At 41.6% G+C, this 19,843-nt stretch overlaps 1 protein-coding gene and 1 long non-coding RNA gene across 7 annotated transcripts in view; one reads left to right on the forward strand and one right to left on the reverse strand.

Annotated features, from left to right (window-relative positions):
• Positions 1–9,218: 9,218 nt before the first annotated feature.
• CFAP69 (cilia and flagella associated protein 69) overlaps positions 9,219–19,843 on the forward strand; it is a 56,586-nt gene continuing 45,961 nt past the window's right edge. For 5 of the 6 annotated variants that reach the window (XR_007401985.1, XR_007401984.1, XM_049093535.1 and 2 more), the window contains exon 1: positions 9,220–9,579. Coding sequence is in view for 4 of the 6 variants with exons in the window: in XM_049093535.1 (XP_048949492.1) it covers positions 9,460–9,579 (120 nt within the window). In the remaining 2 variants the exon portion in view is untranslated. Of the gene's footprint in view, positions 9,580–19,843 lie in introns of all 6 variants that reach the window. The other variant, XM_025471424.3, reaches the window with a different exon arrangement.
• Positions 15,134–19,843, reverse strand: part of LOC125752459 (uncharacterized) — a 49,591-nt gene continuing 44,881 nt past the window's right edge. The window contains exon 4 of the long non-coding RNA XR_007401988.1: positions 15,134–17,399. This is a non-coding gene — a long non-coding RNA (uncharacterized LOC125752459). The remainder of the gene's footprint in view (positions 17,400–19,843) is intronic.

A 19,843-nucleotide genomic window follows, 5' to 3' on the forward strand; every position in this document is an offset into this window, starting at 1 on the left:
GGGATCCCAGGCCCTGCGCCACTGGACCCGTACTCCCAGGGACTGCCTCTCCCAAAGGGAAGGGAGGACAGCCGCCTCCGTCCATTGCCAGGCTCTAGGGTAAAGGGAGTTCTGGAGCCAGTCCGCATATCCAGCAGTCTTCTCCCAAATGCCCTGGAGGGCTGTGGCCTCCCTTCCAGCCCTTTACCAATATCAGACCACAGTTTGCAATGAGCTTTCCTCTGGGCATCCCTCCTCCTATAGTGACTCCGGGCAATTTGAGGCTTCACTGCCCCTTCTGCAATTCTGCCCAATTTCCCTGCTAAGCACTTTTCTGTCAGGGAAAACTCAAGCACAGATTTTTAAAGTTCTTGCTTCTCCAGGGCTGGGTTTCCGTGCCCCAGAGGCTTTTATGTCTCCACTTTTACCAGGTAGTCGTGGTTCCCCTCCCCCACTTGTTTTTTTTTTTTTTTTTCACCTTCCTACCTTGTTAGAAGTGAACACTTTTCTCTTTGTAGCATTCCAGCTGTTCTCTCTTTACGTCTCAGGTCAAATTTGTAGTTGTTCAGAATGAAAGTTATCTAGGTAAGTTTGTGGGACAGATGAGTTGAGGACCCCTAGTCTTCTGCCATCTTGCCAGTCTCTCCAATGCAAGAGAATTAAAAAGTGCTAATATTTATAGATTCTGTCAATACCAAAACAATATTTAGTTCAGCCTAACACACATACATACAGAGATTTCTTAATTTTCTAAATCATTGGCTTTCCATCATGCTGTCATTCAAAATTAGGGCAGACTCTACATATAGGATTGTCCCAGTGGCTGGACAGGCTAAACTAAATCATTAAAATAGGTGCTGTTATATGATTTTCAAATTGCCAACTTCAAGGAAGTATTCTCTTAAGATTTTCCTTGAAGGTTTTTCATAGCTTCGCAGATACCTAGGCGGCCCAGGGACTGGAAGTTGTCTCTCAATGCCTGTTTACTTCTCTAAAAGCTGCTGCCCATCACCTTATATTCAACTGCCCTTGCAGTTGGGTGTTCCAGTGGGATGTAGGGTGACATATGGGTGACTTCCTAGAAGTTCCTTAAAAGAAAAGCAGCAAGTATTCTTTATCTTATTTCTCTATCTTGCTGCCAGAATTGTGGATACAACAGGAGGCTTGGCAACTGTCCAGGAGGATAAAGGAATGCCAGTTAGAAACTAAAAAGATCTTGACTTCTTCATTATTTGATTCCCTTATCCTATATTTGACCCACAGTATATTTGGGTTTCTTTATATGAATTCAAAACTAACCTATTCTGGCCTTAAGTTTTTTGTCATGATGCTGTTTAACACTGTTTGAAAGAACTAGATTGCAGCAAATCTTACCTTTAAAAGTTTTAAAGGATAATGTGTAATTCGCATTAGAATTGATTTTCCATTGTTAATTAGTTATACTCATGTTCTTGCCTTGATCTTTCATTAGATATTTTGTATCTGCTTGGAAAATACCATCTTCTTTATAACTGTGTAATAGGTACTTGCTAAAACTCTGTAATCTCTAAAATATCATTATCAAATTACATGCCATGTTTTTATATCATTCTCATAGATATGCCTTATGAACATCCAAATAAAAAGTATTATTTAATGTGTTTTAACTTCTTTTTTGAAATGTTATATACAAATGGATTTTTCTTACTAAATAATCCATTATTTGGTGGAGGCCATCTATTTCTTTGTAGAAGGATCTAGAAAGCAATATATATATGTAATAGTTTTAAGATTTGGGAGGTTTTGGTTTTTGCCAAGGTAGTTATTTAGAAAATATCTACCTAATGAGGTGGCATTTTAAAAATTATTTCAGGGGCACCTGGCTGGCTCAGTCAGTGGAGTATGCAACTCTTGATCTTGGGATTGTGAATTTCAGCCCCATGTTGGGTGCAGAGATAACTTAAAATCTTTAAAAGAATTATTTCATTTTACTAGCATTCATCAATTATCTTTAAATTAGGACTCAACATAATAGTCAAGCTATATTTTGTAAGCTCCCTGATGCAGAAACTGTATATTATTCACTAGTATATCCCAGTATCTAATGCAGTATGGTTCTGCAGATACTAATGAGATAATGAATGTTGACTCATCTTTGGAGAAAATTATGTTATAATCCCACATTCATGAAGCTGTGCCTGCAGCTTCCTGCCCACACCTCTCCCCGTCATTGTCTTTACTTAGTGCCTTGCCTCCTGGCCTCCATCACTGCCATCTGCACACGGCTGTATTGAGGAGAAACTGACAATGGTGTCTGTGCAGGGGATCTGTGGAAGCTCTGGCTTCCTCCACATCTGCCAGGAAATGCATGGATGTTAATGCCCCGAGAGTAGGGGAGCCAGGTAAAATACAGGACACTCAGTTTAACCTGAAATTCAGACAAACAATAATTTTTATGTCATTCTTTATTTTTTAAGTTTTATTTATTCATAAGAGACAGGGAGAAAGAGGCAGACACATAGGCAGTGGGGAGAAGCAGGCTCCTCGCAGGGAGCCTGATGCGCAGGACTCGATCCCAGATTCCGAGATCCCACCCTGAGTCAAAGGCAGACGCTCAACCACTGAGCCACCCCTGGGCATCCCTAATTTTTATGTAATTCTATTACAAATATTGCATGGGACTTTTTTGTTTGTCTGTTTTTGATAAATCCAGCAACCCAACCGGAGGGGTGATCTTTGACCAGAGACATGTAGCATAAGGAGGAGCTGGTAGATAAATTCTCACTTCCTTTCCCCCAGATAAGCTGTTTCTTAGTACTATAATTGTTAAGGCCTCCATGATAATATCATGAAAGACTGAGCAATTAATTGAGTTGCATTTGTTCCAAAGCTGTGGCCAGCTCAGTAACACCTATATTTGCCTGCCTCAACTTCTTTCTTTTTCTGACCTGCTTCCCAGAGAGAGTGCCACCTAGTAAAGTGGCAGCAGTTAAATGTCATTTGTTTATGGTAAGTTCTAGGGAACACAGGCTGCCAAATTAACTTTGGTAATGAATTCTTCAAATAGAAAATGAAACATGATATAAATGATGATTTTTGACAAAATCAGGCACTACAGGCTCAAAATCCAGACTGGTTGAGAGCTCTGAGAGTGGATACATCTCCCAAGGACAGATTCACATTGATCAAATGTACAGTGATTTTTAAAATCAAAATAGCTGTTTATCACTCTTGTGAAAAATAATCAGTGTCCCATAGGTAAAAATACCACTATTGCCTTAACTAAGTATATTCTTTTCTATAATTTGTTCTTTTTAAAAATTCATATTATAACCCAAAGTATGTTGGGATATGTTATAGACTGGGTTATATCTCCCTAAAATTCATATTAATTCATAGGGCCTTTAAAGAGGTAATTAAAGTAAAATGAGGTCATACAGGTGGGCCCTAATCCAAGGATGACTGGTATCCTTAAAAGAAGACACAGTAAAGACACAAAAGGAAGACCATGTGACAACAAAGAGAGAAAATGGCCATCCACAAGCCAAGGAGAGTCCTCAAGAATGAAACCAATCTTGGACACCTTAATCATGGACTTTTGGAAGCCACCCAGTCTGTAGTACTAACCCTAGCAAATCAATAGAAAGTCTATGGAATCAGAGCAAGTCAAGTCAGTTAAAGACCTTGAATAATTAACATTATTGGAATAAACTTGTCTGAATAATCCTGCTTCCCAATAAAGACAGTTCTGTCCTGAGGGTACTACCCATAACCTCCCACCATGTAAACACAATAGTTTTTAGTTTTAAAAGCTTGAGAACATTTTCATTTCATGGACTATTCCTATGTCATGGAACTGAAGCTTTGGTAAGGTAAGAATTGCTCAAAAATCTATTTAATTTACATATTACCAATTTATTTAGTTTCTTCATTAAGCATGAATAGCTCCTCCACATTCCTAGTTTCAAATCACTTTGAAATTTGGATTACTATACTACATTTTTTATTAGAATGTTTGACTTCAAAAAAAAAAAAAAAAAAAGAATGTTTGACTTCAGAGGTGGCTGTTCTTTTACTTTTCTTTTCTGTTCCATATACTTATTACTCCCAAATTTGAACTAATGATTCTGTTGGAAAGAGGTAATTACTTTTGTTTCTCTCTTAGGCTTTGACTCTGTAACAGTCAAACTGAAAGATTTTTTAAAACACTACAGTATATGAAATCCCAGCTTTATGTTTTTTTTCTGTTACATAATTCCCCTAAAGCTAAACTACTAAGACTATACTCTAATTACTTTTTCTTATGTGCTATAAAAATTCTCTGTTTAAAATAGATTACTCTGACTCACAAAGGAATAACATTTGCTTGAAACGTGGCATTAGTTTAGAGATTACCAAATTCATATGTAACCTAAAATACTTAATATTAAGAAATATTCTTAAGTTGTACTAATGAATAATTACAATTTTACTAAACATTGCTAATTAGGCAGTGTGCAAACAAGTATCAGGAAAAACATCAGAAGAACAATGTGATTTCTCAACATTACATTTATTTATGTTAAAAATACACAAAAATATACTTTATATTAAAAGTAAAAAATCTGAAACAATGATGTACTATATGTTGGCTCGTTCAACTTAAATAAAAAGTAAAAAGGGGCACCTGAGTGGCTCAGTGGTTGAGCATCTGTCTCTGTCCATGTCGTGGTCCTGGGGTCATGGAATTGAGTCCTGCATCAGGCTCCCTTCGTGGAGTCTGCTTTGTCCTCTGCCTCTGTCTCTGCCTCTCTCCGTGTCTCTCATGAATAAATAAATAAATAAAATCTTTTTAAAAAATAAAAAATATACATAGGTCAACATATTAAAAGCATCTAGTTAGTCTTCAATCCATAGCTGCTTTTAAGAAATTGCAACTTGTAACTTAACAGAGATGTTAAATTCTGCAAAACTGTTATTACAGTGAAGCCTTTCTATTCTCTAATTCATTTCTGATATGTTTCTTTACTATTATCTTTTTGCTGAAATAATTTACCATTTCAATAGTTATTTTACCTTTACATCCTTTTGTGTCTTGGTGTCAGGAAAATGTCCTGTGCTTTTAACTTACAGCCTTCAAAAATCTGTATTAAGGAAGATTCAGGGATGCTTGGGTTGCTCACTGGTTGAGTGTCTGCTTTTGGCTCAGGGCATGATCCCAGGGTCTGAGATCAAGTCCCACATTGGGCTCCTTGCAAGGAGCCTACTTCTCCTCTGCCTCTCTCTCTGTCTCTGTCTCATGTGAAGAAATAAATAAAATCTTAAAAAAAAAAAGTTCAATGAATAATGATTAAACTTAAATCCACTACCTAATTTAAATGCTTAAGGCTTTTTATTTTTTAAGATTTGATTTGAGACAGAAAGGGAGGAAGAGAGAGAGAGAATCTGAAGCAGACTCCACGGTGACCACAAAGCCTGATGTGGAGCTCCATCCCATAACCATGAGATCATGACCTGAGCCAAAACCAAGTCACTTAACTGACTGAGCCACCCAGGCGTCCCCCACTTAAAGCTTTTTAAAAGCTTAATTGGTGCACTTAACAAAAAGAAAAACAAATGCGCTCAATAGTATCATCAGTAGGAAAACAAAGGACATGGAAAATATACAGATGGAATGCTCCGTGAAAGCCAGTTGTTTTCTTTGCTTTTGTTTTTTTAAATATTTTATTTATTTATTCATGAGAAACCGAGAGAGGCAGAGACACAGGCAGAGGGAGAAGCAGGCCCCATGCAGGGAGCCTGACGTGGGACTCGATCCCAGTTCTCCAGGATCACACCCTGGGCTGAAGACGGCTAATCCGCTGAGCCACCTGGGCTGCCCAAAAGCCGTTTTTATGGAGATTGTTAAAATTACTCCAAAATAATACCAATGAAACACACACACACACACACACACACACACACACACAAGACCAGTGCTTCTCAATTTTAATGTGCATACTAATCACCAGGCAATCAGGTTAAAATGGAGATTCTAATTCACTGAGTCCCTTCTGGGGCCAGACTTCTGCCTTCCTAATACGCCCCTGGGTAAAGCCTATGTAGGTAGTTAAAAGACCCCATTTTAAGTAGCAAGGACGTACTGTTTACCTTACTCTGGGTAACTTATGAAATGCTTTTATGAAAGGCATTTAAATCAAATTTAAAAACTAATTTATAATTCCTTGAAATCTTTAATGAACATTTATTGAGTACCGTTTGCCAGACTAGGAGCATAACATCAACTAGCAATGTGTTATACATGCAAACCCTTGGACCCCACCCAAACTTAACTGAAGCTGACTCTGAAGGTAGGGCTCAGGAGTCAGTTTCAATTGGCTTTCCAGATGATTCTGACAGATGCTAAGTTTTGAGAAACACTACTCTAGATACTGTACTGAGGATTTGGGGTGCAAATCTGGGTGGGAGGTTCTCCTTGCTTTCAAAAGCCTCTAGTAGTAAGGGGTTGGGCATCTGAGACAATAAATACCAAAAAGTATATGGTGAGTACAAAACCAAATTACGGGGGCACCTGGGTGGCTCAGTGGTCAAGTGTCTGTCTTTGGCTCAGGGTGTGACCCTAGAGTCCTAGAATAGAGTCCTGTATCGGGCTCCCCACAGGGAGCCTGCTTCTCCCTCTGCCAGTGTCTCTGCCTCTCTCTCTCTCTCTCTCATGAATAAATAAGATCTTTAAAAAAAAAAACAACAACAAAGTGGCATCTAACAGAGGATGGAAGAAGTATTGAATGTAGAGTGTTTGCACTTCCATCCTGGTTGCTTCTCACCTGTCAAAGAGTAAAAGATACCACTAGAGATTTTTTTTAGAATTACAAAGTTGGATCTACTAACTTCCCAGGTAAGGGAATCTATTTCAATGAAGAATTTCACTGGGGGGGGGGGGGGGGGGGGGATTTTAAGTGCTAGAAAGAGGAAGTTCACAGGAGTTATGCTAATTAAGCATTGGAAACAGGGGCTCTGGACATAGGACAGAATGAATATATAGGTTTGTATACAATTTTGGGGGGTTTGTATACAATTGAAATAAAATTAAAATCCTTGTGTTCATATGTTAGGAAAGTGTCTACAATTAAGTCCAATGAAGAGAGTGTGACTTTCCAATCACTGAGGTTTATGGACCCTTATCAGGTTCAGCCTATTGTGCTGAAACACAATAGTAGATAACTCCTAAGCTCTGCTTTAAGTGGAAAATTCTTCTTCACAGTCCCTCCTTCATCTTTCCTCATCTTTGATGTGAGGCTCAACACACAAAGGATAAACAAATCACTCAGTTGTCAGCTCTCCAGACTATCTTGGTTTTTAGGTGCCATTCTCACAGGATTCCATTGTGTTTACTCAAGTGATTTCAGTCTCCTTTTGATGTGGTCTACTCAGAACGTGCAATGTCAATTTAGCAGGTGTTAATACACTTAACACACCCTTTTACACTCTCCTGGAGTAACAGCAACGTTAGACCTACTGAACCCACCACCTCTAGTTATAAGGCCTGAGAGGAGCTTTAAAAATACCAATGAGTAACTGTAAAGATAAAAGAAAAACAAAAAGAATGCTGAAGATCAGAGGGTTTCAAGGAGAAAGTGCTCAATAGGGTCAAATATTAGAGATAAGTACAGCAAGATGAGGACAGGAAAGTGTCCACAGACTTTCACCACAAGTGTTAGTGACCTCAGGACAGTTTCAGGGAACCTGGGATGAGGAAAGTGGGAGAATGAACATAAGTGAGGAAAAGGGACTAGATGCTCAATTCTTTCAAAAAAGTTTGATTTCTTTGGCTATGATTTACATCAAGTGCTGCCAGGCCCAATCTAGTTTTCCCGTTTCTTTTTATTTGTATCGCCAGAAATGTCATTCAGTCAAATGTCAAATGTTTGAACTGGTTAAAGGAGCCTTAGAAATCACTGATCACCCAGCTCCTTGTACAAATGAGAGAAATGCTGAGAGGTGCTGTGGAATTTATTTTCACGGAATTTGTTCTATGTAATTTTTAAGGCCATAAACTTTATTGACAATATAAAAAGTCACGTTTAACTCTTGGGAGAGTTTTTGGAGACTAAAATAAAAAAAAAATTTCAGGTTTAAAGGATTTTTTTTTTTTTAAGATTTCATTTATTTGTTCATGAGAAACAGAGAGGGAGAGAGAGAGAGGCAGAGGCACAGGCAGAGGGAGAAGCAGGCTCCATGCACCGGGAGCCCGACGTGGGACTCGATCCCGGGTCTCCAGGATCGCGCCCTGGGCCAAAGGCAGATGCTCAACCTCTGAGCCGCCCAGGCGTCCCGGGTTAAAGGATTTTTTTTTTTTTTAAGATTTTATTTATTTATTCATGAGAGACAGAGAGGCAGAGACACAGGCAGAGGGAGAAGCAGGCTCCATGCAGGGAGCCCCACGTGGGACTCGATCCTGGGACTGGAATCACACCCTGAGCCAACGGCGGACCCTCAACCACTAAGCCACCCAGGCAACCCATTTTAAAGGATTTTAAGCTAAGTTTTCACAGCCGCGGTCTTGGGGTGGTTAAGTTATATCCACGATGACCATGAGCAGCTTTTCATTAAAGTCTTGACCTTTCTTGTGTCATCACTCAGGATGCAATGGACAGAAAACACAGTAATAATAAAGACAATGACAGTCTTGACCATTTGCCTGGGTACTTCTCGTGTGCCAAGCCCCGCTCTACAAAACCACCATCTCCTTCCATCCTCCTAGAAATCCTATTGCTGAGAAAAGTGAAAGCCTGATGAGGAAAGATGGGGAAAGCGAGGCTTCCAGGGGTCAACTTGCTCTCGATTCCCCGATTTGCTCAACAGCCTGCAGCACTGTACGATGCCTTGATGTAAGCGTCTGGTAGAGGCACTAAAGTACAGACGAGGTAAAAGGGAGGAGCGTAGGTGGCGCTGGTCACTTTGACGCGAGATAAACTCCGCTTCCAGCACTAGGTATCCATCATCCATCACTCTCGTGTCCGACATCCTCTCACCTCTACCCACTCATTATTATTTTAAGAAGCCCCAGAGCAAACTAGCAAGACGGAGACACACGACGCCAAGGTAACAGCCACGGCTACGCACCCGGGTCTCCTCCTGCCGCCTCCTCCCCGCGCGGGAGCCGACCCCGCCCCGGCGAGCGCGGAGGTGCACACTAGGGTTTGGGGAAGTTTGGCTCCGCCGGCTTCCGTAAGAGCGCCGCGCGCTGCCGCCCCGCCCCGCCCCCTAGCAACGCGCTGGCGTGTTAGCAACCGGCCGCCAGGCGGGAGCTGAAGTCCGCAGGTGGGCTGCGGCGGGCGTGATGCGGCGGGCGTCGCGGCCGCGGAGGCCACTGCCGGACCCCTGGCGCTTTTTGCGACTCTAGCGGCTCTCAGGAGGCCTTCCCTCCTCGGTGGCGGGGCTTCTTTGGGTCCTACGGCTAGGGAGAACGGGGTAGGACAGGGGGACGGGCCTCCCACCCATCCCTCACTCCACGCGGCGGGCATGTCCGTGGCGGAGGCCGCGGCGACCGCCGAAGCCCAGGAAGCCGGCGGCAAGATCCGGCCCAGCAGCCTTCGCCGGATCCCGGTAATCGGGGTGGTGACCCAGGACGAGGAGGCGCAGGTATGCGCGGGCGGCTTCGCCTTGGGAAGAGCGGAGGGGAAGTTGAGATCCAGGGGGCGGGGACGGGGACTGGGGGCCGCAGGAGGGGAAATGGGGCCGAAGTGGAACCCGCCGGGGCCCGCGGGACTGAGGTTCCCTGCGCGGAGCCGAGGCCTCCGAGAACTGCGCCGCCGGAGGGAGGGGTTGGCTGTCGTCAGCCAGCCTGCCTGGGGACTTGGGGCGCTTCGGGGCGCGAGCTTCTCTGCAAGCGTCCCTCCAAACAGTAAGCGAGGTTTTGCCGCTCTTCTTCGAAAAGTGTGACCACGAAGGGCCTGGGGAGGCAGGGAATTATTTTTAGCGAAATCATGGATTTATTGGATGACCAGTTTGTTTGCACCGGGCTTATATGTAGGTGACCTGTTCTCAAGTGATGTTCTTGAGATAGGCGTAAACTCTCCCGCGCTTAGATTTGCTGCTACTTTAAAACTGCACCTAGAGAGGAGGAAAACGCTGTGAAAATTAGAAATTAGCCTCGTTTTCTTTTCTTTTTTTTTTTAAGATTTTATTTATTTATTAATGAGAGACATAGAGAGAGAGAGAGAGAGAGGTAGAGACACAGGCAGAGGGAGGAGCAGGCTCCATGCAGGGAGCCCGATGTGGGACTCGATCCCGGGTCTCCAGGATCGCGCCCTGGGCTGAAGGCGGCGCTAAGCCGCTGAGCCACCCGGGCCGCCCTAGCCTCGTTTTCATATGAAATTGGAAGGTGGTTATGGAGGTGGGGTGAATCAAGAGAGAATACAATTTATATATTTTGTTATACTTGTAGTTGGTTCTGAGTTTACTTTTATCATGAATACAAAATTAACTCTTCCAAGTTGATCTGTTGAGACATCTCACTTGGGAACCCTTGGCTGGACCTCCACTGGTGGCGAAGGTGTTGAGAAACTCCAAGTCGTTAGCATACTAGGGGTCCATTGCTCGTCCCTAGAGGGTCCTGATCAAACCCTGAAGGTTTTACTATGGAGGAATCCTGCCCTGCCTCCTCACACTGGTGGCTGGGGTCACTCTGGGAATTCCTGTTGAGGTTTTGCGAGCCTCAGGCTGCGTCAGGAACCCTGTCTCCTACGTCCACAGCCTGGAACCTTGGAGAGTTCCCTGGGAGCGGCCAGTTGGCTGGGGACCTCTTCTTTGGGAATAAAGTTGAGCTCTCTGAGGACAGTCTGTCATTTACACAGTAGTACCTGCAGAGCAACAGCACTCCTGATGAGGAGGAGCGGGTGCTAGGGGAATTTACCTAATCAGTTTTGCGGAAGTATTCCAATCGGGCGGGAAGAAGAAGGACTTGCAGGAAGAGCAGCTCTCCACTCCCAAGGCTGCCGCGGGTCTCAGCTCTACCGCCATTCTCCCAGGCATAGCACAACTGAAAAGTAGGTGAATTTGGTGTCTGATGGCTCTCCCTGTTCCTTCACGCGGTGTAAAAAAGGTGGCGGGGGTGGGGGGAGGTGCAGGGGCCGTGGCAAGGTTATATGAGGTAGGCTATCACGGGTTAAAATGAAAAAATGGGAGATACTTTTTTAACAGGCCATTGCCAAAGTAGCCTGCAACAACATATCAAGTAAAGCAAAACAAGTAAACCTGTGTATATGTGTGTGTATTTTCTCTCTTCTCTTTCTTTTTTCTTCTCCTTTCATTATCACCTCTCCTTACAGAGCCTTCGATTCTTTTCCAGGAAGAAATCAATTTGCATTAATTAGAGTTCCTAGCTTGTTAAAAACTACTTGTAGAAGCATTAACATTTTTTTTTTAAAGTACTGAGAAGAAGACAGTTTCTCTCGAAAGAAGTGAAATGAATTAAAAGCCTTTTAGAGAAGGGAGAAATGATCATTCAGCCTTTTGGGGCTTTGTTTGTGGTTATTTTTACAAATGAGGACCCTAAGGCTGTGAGAAGTTAAGAGTTACTCAGTTTCTTTACTTAGAGTGGGGTCTAGCAGTCTTTGCCAACAATAACACGACAACCTTTTAGACCCCTGCCTCAGACCAGTAGAGGAAAGACTCTTGGAACTCCTGGAATGTTTGAGAGACAGTACATCCTGGTATCTAACAGTGACTTTGGAGAGTCTTCCTCGATTCAGTAAGCCAGCTCCATCCTATGCTTGAAATCACAAATTGTTTACCTTTATTTCCTCCTTATTTTTTTAAAAGGTTTTATATATTTATTTATGAGAGACACAGAGAGAGAGAGGGGCAGAGATACAGGCAGAGGGAGAAGCAGGCTCCATGCAGGGAGCCTGATGTGGGACTTGATTCCCGGTCTCCAGGATCAAGCCCAGGGCTGAAGCCTGCACTAAAGCGCTGAGCCATCCGGGCTGCCCTCTTTCCTCCTTATTTTAATGTTGCTTTCATTCTAAAGAATTGGAAACCCTTTAGAGCAGTGCTTCTCAAATTTTAATGTGCATTTGGATTACCTGGGGATCTCATTAAGATGCAGATTATGATTTTGTGTGGGGCTGGGGAGGAGCCCCAGATTCTGCCTTTCTAACAGGTTTCAGGTGATGCCATTGCTACTGGTTGGAGAATCCCATTTCCCATTCTAAGTAGTAATATTTAGTATATTTAGCTGCAGTAGGCTATGAACAGTGCTACAGAATTTCACAATTAGCTCCTGGAAAGCTGTAGGAGGTAGTTTCATATGGATTCAAAGTATAAAACAAAATAAGAACAGCAGTAAAACAAAATTCCTCCATCACCCCATCATCACCTCCCCCCACTTAAACCCTGGGTCAGCCTATGTGATAAAAGACAGGGGACACCACGTGGAGTTTAAAAGGACCCATATTCTAGAGACAGAGACAAAATTTAGACAAATGGAACAGTTGCCAACATAACACAAATGATAATTAGGGGAAGCCTGTATCTCCTACTGCCCTTCACCCATTTTGCCCATCCCCACCACCCTGTCTCCTCTAGCAACCATCAGTTGGTTCTCTGTATTTATAGGTCTGATTCTGCTTTTTTGCTTATTCATTTGTTTTTTGTTAGATTCCACAGATAAGTGAAATCATTTGGTATTTGTCTTGTCTGATTTATTTCGCTTAGCATAGTACCCTCCGGGTCCATTAGTGTTGTCACAAATGGCACAATCTCCTCTTTTTTCATGGCTGTGTAATATCCCATTATATGTATATATTACATTTTTCCTTACCTATTCATCTATCATTGAACACTTGGGCTGCTTCCATACCTTATGTATTGTAAATAATGCTGCAATAAGCATAGGGGTGCATATATCTTTTGGAATTAGTGTTTCTGTTTTCTTTGGGTAAATACCCAGCAGTGGAATTATTGGATCATATCATAGTTCTACTTTTTAACTTTTTGAGGAACTGCCATACAATTTTCCACAGTGGCTGCACTTGTTCCCCCCCACCCCCAACATTGTACAAGGATTGCTTTTCCTTCACATCCTCACCAACACTTTGTTATTCTTGTCTTTTTTTATTTTAGCCATTCTGACAAGTATTAGGTGATATCTCTTTTTTGTTAAAGATTTTATTTATTTATTCATGAGAGACACAGAAAGAGAGAGGCAGAGACACAGGCAGAGGGAGAAGCAGGCTCCATGCAGGGAACCCGATGTAGGAGTCGATCCTGGTACTCCAGGACCATGCCATCAGCTGAAGGCAGATGTGCTCAACCGCTGAGCCACCCAGGTATCCTATAAGGTGATATCTCACTGTGATTTAGATTTGCATTTCCCTGATGATTGGTGATGTCAAGCATCTTTTCGTGTATCTGTTGGCCATCTATATGTCTTCTTTGGAAAAATATTGATTTAGGTCCTCTGCACATTTTTTTTTTACAGATTTTATTTATTAGAGGCACAGAGAGAGAAAGAGGCAGAGACATAGGCAGAGGGAAAAGCAGACTATCTGCAGGGAGCACAATGTGGGACTCCATCCGAGGACCCCGGGATCACGACCTGAGCCAAAGGCACAATCACTGATCCACCTTGATCCATCCACTCACTGGATTGGATCCATCCAATCACTGATTCACATTAAAAAATGTGTCCCCTCTGCACATTTTTTAATTGGAGTTTTTTTTTTTTTTTGGTGTTGAGTTATATAAGTTCTTTATATATTTGGATATTAACCTCTTATCAGATATATCATTTGCAAATAATTTGCATTCAGTAGGTTGTCTTTTTGTTTTGATGGTTTTCTTTGCTGTACAAAACATAACATATTAATTCCATATGAAGGCAGGAGATTTTGTGTTTTATTCAGTACCATATCTTTAACATCTAGAACAGTGTCTCACACAGTGTAGGCACTCAACAAATATGTAGAATAAATAAATTGTGATTACTTGACTTGCGTAGGTATCATGACTGAGCTTCCTTGCCCAAATTTGCTCTTCCTCTGAGAGCCTCCACAGTCTTCTAGTTGATGCCCCATCCTGCCACTGTCTGTAATACTGCCATGGACTGTGTCATTAAAATTGCCTACCCTGGTTTTGGAGTAACTGCTAGAAATAATCTCTGTGGTCATTTGAGAAGTCAGGCAAAGAACAAAGGTGCAAAGAACCAACACTCCTGCATCTGACAGGCCTTCTAATCCAGTTACTAATTTTGTGACCATAACAAGTTAGGTCTCATGCCCCAGTTTCATCAATAGGATAATAGTACCAACTTTATATGGTAAAGTTGAGGACTAATTAAGATATAAAGTTTTTTTTTTTTTTTTAAAGGGAGGTGACACATGGCTGACAACATTGATAGAGGATACAACTCTTGATCTCAGGATCATAATAAGTTCAAGCTCCGGGATCCCTGGGTGGCGCAGCGGTTTGGCACCTGCCTTTGGCCCAGGGCGCGATCCTGGAGACCCGGGATCGAATCCCACATCGGGCTCCCGGTGCATGGAGCCTGCTTCTCCCTCTACCTGTGTCTCTGCTTCGCTCTCTGTGTGACTATCACAAATAAATAAAAATTAAAAAAAATAATAATAAGTTCAAGCTCCACATTGAGCATGCAGCCTACCTACTTAAAAAAGGGGGGAGGAGAAAGAGAGAGAAAGAAAGAAAAAGAAAAGAAAGAAAAGATAAAAGAAGGGAGGGAAGGGAGGAAGGAAAGAGAGAGAGAAAGAGAAAGAAAAAAAAAAGATAAGGTGCCAGACATATAAAAGAACTGCAGTAAATGTTAGTTCCTTTCTCTATAACTATGTATAGATGAGCAGGATTTCTCCCCTTTGGCATGTCTCTTGGTAAAATGGGAAAATAAGGGATCCCTGGGTGGCGCAGCGGTTTGGCGCCTGCCTTTGGCCCAGGGCGCGATCCTGGAGACCCGGGATCGAATCCCACGTCGGGCTCCCGGTGCATGGAGCCTGCTTCTCCCTCTGCCTGTGTCTCTGCCTCTCTCTCTCTGTGTGTGTGACTATCATAAATAAATAAAAAATTTTAAAAAATGGGAAAATAAGTTCATTCTATAACTGTAAGTGAAGGTCTGATTTTCTTCAAAACAGTTTATTAAGCTTTTTATTTTAAAATGTTTTGTTAAATGTTTTTACAACTCTCCATAAATATCTTATGATGTTAACAGCAATTATTTTGATACTTCCATCTGTATGTCTTCTTTTGCTTCCTTCTGTGTGCTCTCATTTACCCAAACCTTTCTCACTATTACTTTAAACCTCTGATTTGGAAATCTCTGCCCCCGAATTTCACTTATTTCCAACCTCAACACAAGCCTCTTCCTCCAGCCTTTCCTGTCTCAGCAAAAGATGCCACTACTTGAATAATTCCTCAAGCCCATGAGTCATCATCACCTTTTCTTCTCTCTCCCACCAAATCAAATCACTCCTCAGGTCCCACTGATTCTACCTCCTTGATGATTTTTATGCCATTCCCTTTTGTCTATGGAGTTGCCAAGACTTTAGTCAAGGCCTTTTATAGATATCTCCTACCTCTTTTCCAGCTCATCCCAGACCTTTCCAGTTTGGTCTCTACTCAGCAAACTAAATTGCCTTTTTATTGTTATACTCCTCTGATGAAAGCCAGTAGAAATAAACAAAGACCACCCTAATTAAAATAAGTAGGGATTATTTAATATCCAGAGTTTACTATAGAAAGAGAGTAAGCCAGCGTTACTTAATTTTGGCAGACTCCAAGCCTTTGTAGTGAAAAAAGTGAAGGCTTTTGGAATGCTCTGGTTGGAGGTTTTTGCCATGAAGAAGCTGGAGATGGGCTAACTACAAACAGCATTCTATGTGATTGATTTGGGAAGCATATTTGGCTTTTTCTTGTTGGTCCCATGTAACATATGAGGCACAAGAAATAGGGAATCTGGCAGGTATTGGCTAATTCTGACTTTCCTGAGCCAGTTGCTTCCCAGTTTGATTGCTGCAAGGATTGTAGGCAAGAGTTCTGTTGTCATATATAGTCTGGCCATTGCCTGTTTATATAGTCTCTCAAACTATTCCATAGTTTCTGAAGATCCTTAGCGTAGCATACAAGGCCTTCTGTAAAATGGGATTAATGATAGTACCTACCTCATAGAATACAATTAATAAATACATGTAAAGTGCTTAAAACTGTGCCTGGAAGTAGATATCACCATCATGTTATGATCGTTCTTGTTATTCATAATTTTGATGTAGGAAAGATGTTAGGGTTCAAAGCTGATGACCAAGAAAGAATTCTTGAGACTTCCTTGGTGCAAAAAGGTGGTTTTATTAAAGCAGGGGAGAAGACTTGTGGGCAGAAAGCTGCTGTGGGGTCATGAGGAGTGGCCTATTATATACTTTTAAGTTGGGAGGAGGGTAGGAATAGTGTAACCCTCCCAGGTATTTTAGAAACAAAGTTTCAAAGATCCTGAGGGGGCTAGTTATTGTTAGGAAAAGGTCATCTATTATTGTTTAGTAAAAGCTCAGTCATGAGACTCTTCAGATGTACTTCAGTAGGTCATATGCTTCGAAGATGATTGCCAGCATGTATCTTGGGCGTGGGGGGTGGGTGTTGAAAGAAAGGAAGTATCTAAAAAAAAATTTTTTTTAATGTTTATTTATTTTTTAAATTTTTATTTATTTATGATAGCCACAGAGAGAGAGAGAGAGAGAGAGAGAGGCAGAGAGGCAGAGACATAGGCAGAGGGAGAAGCAGGCTCCATGCACCGGGAGCCCGATATGGGATTTGATCCCGGTTCTCCAGGATCGCGCCCTGGGCCAAAGGCAGGCGCCAAACCGCTGCACCACCCAGGGATCCCTAAAAAAATTTTTTATATGTTAAAGTAGACTACAGGATTATGGGAGTTTGGGGCAGATTGCCTTTTCCCTTAGGAAAGTATTGATGTTGACTAAGGCAGCTGGGTCCCTAGAGGAATGTCACTCTGCCTGTTTCAAGGACTTGTGAATGAGCTGTAAGTAGGAAGGAAATTTAAGTTTTCTTTTGCCTCTGCTTCCCACCTCAATTTGACCTGTCTTTATCTAATTAGCATCATCTGTAGCCACTATCCCCTGCAAGGTCTTCTCCAACCTGGTGAACTCCTCCCCATCTTCTCAGTGTCTTATTATCTCTTGCCTCCAGGCCTTCACACATGCTACTCTCCCATCTCCATCTCTCAAACCTTCAGTTCATCTCACAAATCCTACTTACCTCTGCCCACAGATTACTTCTTCCAGAAGCTGTCCCCTGCCTTTCTGTGCCTCCAGTCCGTGTGCTTCCAGAGCATAGTTTTCAGCATCCACGGAGCATTTTGTAGCATGTTATCTGTATTACTTGTATTCCATGCCAGACTGATAGCTACTTGAGGTCAGAGCAATGTTGTTCCCACACCTAGCACATTTCTGAAACATAGAAGCTGCTTATAAATATTTTTTTATTTTATTTTTTATTTTTTATTTTTATTTTTTTGCTTATAAATATTTGTGGAAGGAGGAAAAGGCTAATGGAGGAAGGGAAGGAGAAATATTAAAAATATAATATGCCAAGCAAGCAAAACACAGAGTAGTATGAAGTAATAGTGCAACAGAAACTAAGAGGAATCTGTGCTTTAACCTGACTACTCTGTTTCTTAATAAAAGTTATACCTGCTCATTTGGGGAAAACAATTCTGATCATATGTACAGGTATTAAAAATTTTTTGCGTTGACTTTTCATTTCAATATGCTTTCCAACCCTCAAAGCCAATATTGTAGAACATCTGAAAATTAAATCTCACTGTATATATTTCTCAGAGACCACAAGAGAAAAAAAAGAAGACCACTGAGACAATGGCAGATGGCACTGTTAAATCCTCATATCTTAAAAGGCAAAATTCTATTTATCAAATTTTTTGATAACAGTAAATTTAATAATTTAAATAAGATCATAGTAAAATATAACAGTTTTTAAGGATAACTATAATACCAGGCATAGATCAGTATTCAGTAAATCCTTTTAGATTGTTAATTTTTAAGTAAAAATCATTTTGAGTAAATAAACTCACCCAGTTACTTATCTACAGACTTAAAATTAGAATACCTCACTGAAAATTGTTTTTGAAAGACATTGCCTGAAATCAGAATATAAGTTTGTAATTGTGAAAGGAAAGGAAATCCTGGACTTAAGAGGCAATGGAATAATATCTATGCAGAAATATGGAAAGATATGTGTTAATAGATTTAAAAGTCAGAAAATACAATAGTGTTAACACTAAGCAAAATTATGTATCTACACAAGTAAATAAAAATAGAAAATAGTATAGGGGCACCTGGGTGGCTTGGTGATTGACTGCCTACAGCTCAGGGTGTGATCCCAGGGTCCCGGGATAGAGTCCAGCATCGGGCTCCCTGCAGGGAGCCTGCTTCTCCCTCTGCCTATGTCTCTGCCTCTCTCTCTCTGTGTCTCTCATGAATAAATAAATAAAATCTTAATTAAAAATTTTTTAAAAAGAAAAGAAAATGTCATGCAACAAAGCCTTCATCCTCAAAACTGCATTGAAAATGTGGAGATTTTTGTGTAAGTACTTAAATTGGGATGAGGGTACCTTCTGTTTCCTTCTCCACTTGTCTACAAATAATATGCCAGGCCCAGTTGTTGGTGCGGGGGATGCCAGAAAACAAGTCTTTGTCTTAAAGTGAGTTTCCGGATAGTGTGGGATAAACATGCAAACCACTTTAGAGCTATGATGAGAATTGTAATGGATATGCACATATGCTGTGGGAACACAAAGGAAGGATTTTGTTCTATCCTTTTTCATCCCCTGGGGAGGCCGCTTTTTAGCTGAGTTTTGAAGCACCTGTGGGGGTTAACCAGGAGAGGAATGAGATCATCATAACCAATGAAAATAGAGGAGAGATGAGAGGCATTAGTGGAGAGTCATTGAATGAGTTGGATGGGTTATGTTCAGATTTGAGTTTTATTATTCAGACCATAGAATAGAGGACCGTGTTGAAGGGTGCAAGAGTAGAGGTAGGGAGAACAGTAGGAAACCTTCCCAACTGAGTGAGAGATGAGAACTGTATTAAATCAGTAAGATGGCATGGGCTCGAGAAATATTTAAGATGTACAATCTATAGACCTTGGATATTCTTTTTTTTTAAGATTTTATTTATTTATTCATTTATTTATGAATGAATGAATGAATGAATGAATGAATGAAAATACAAGGGGGGCAGAGGGAAAGGGAGAAACAGATTCCCCGCTGAGCAGACAGCCCAACACAGAGCTCCATCCCAGGACCTTGGGATCATGACCTGAGCTGAAAGCAGACACTTTACCACTGAGCCACCAGGTGCCCCAACATTCCATTTTCTACTGTGGATGACTGTAAGAATCCTTGTACCAACTGAGGGCAGCCTGGGTGGCTCAGCCGTTTAGTGCTGCCTTCAGCCCAGGGTGTGATCCTAGAGACCTGGGATTGAGTCCCAAGTCGGGCTCCCTGCATGGAGCCTGCCTCTCCCTCTGCCTGTGTCTCTGCCTCTCTCTCTCTCTCTCTCTCTCTCTCTCCCTTATAAATAAATAAATAAAATCTTTAACAACAACAACAACAAAAAAGAATCCTTGTACCAACTGAGAGCAGGGATATCTAGGCCAGGAAGGTGATCTCCTTAGTGTAGAAGCAAGTCTTATGTATATCTATCTGCATAGGCAAACTCAATGTAATGTGCATGCTTGGGATGTGTAACATGTATGTACCAGTTCATTTCACTTTTCAAAGCATGGAAGTGCTATTATTCCAGATGCTTTCTTGAGCCTTTCAGGACTAATAAAATTTAAGGACAGTAGGATTATAAGATAATACTAGAAT

Source organism: Canis lupus, chromosome 14 (genome assembly GCF_003254725.2).
Source record: "Canis lupus dingo isolate Sandy chromosome 14, ASM325472v2, whole genome shotgun sequence".
Taxonomy (NCBI): Eukaryota; Metazoa; Chordata; class Mammalia; order Carnivora; family Canidae; genus Canis; species Canis lupus.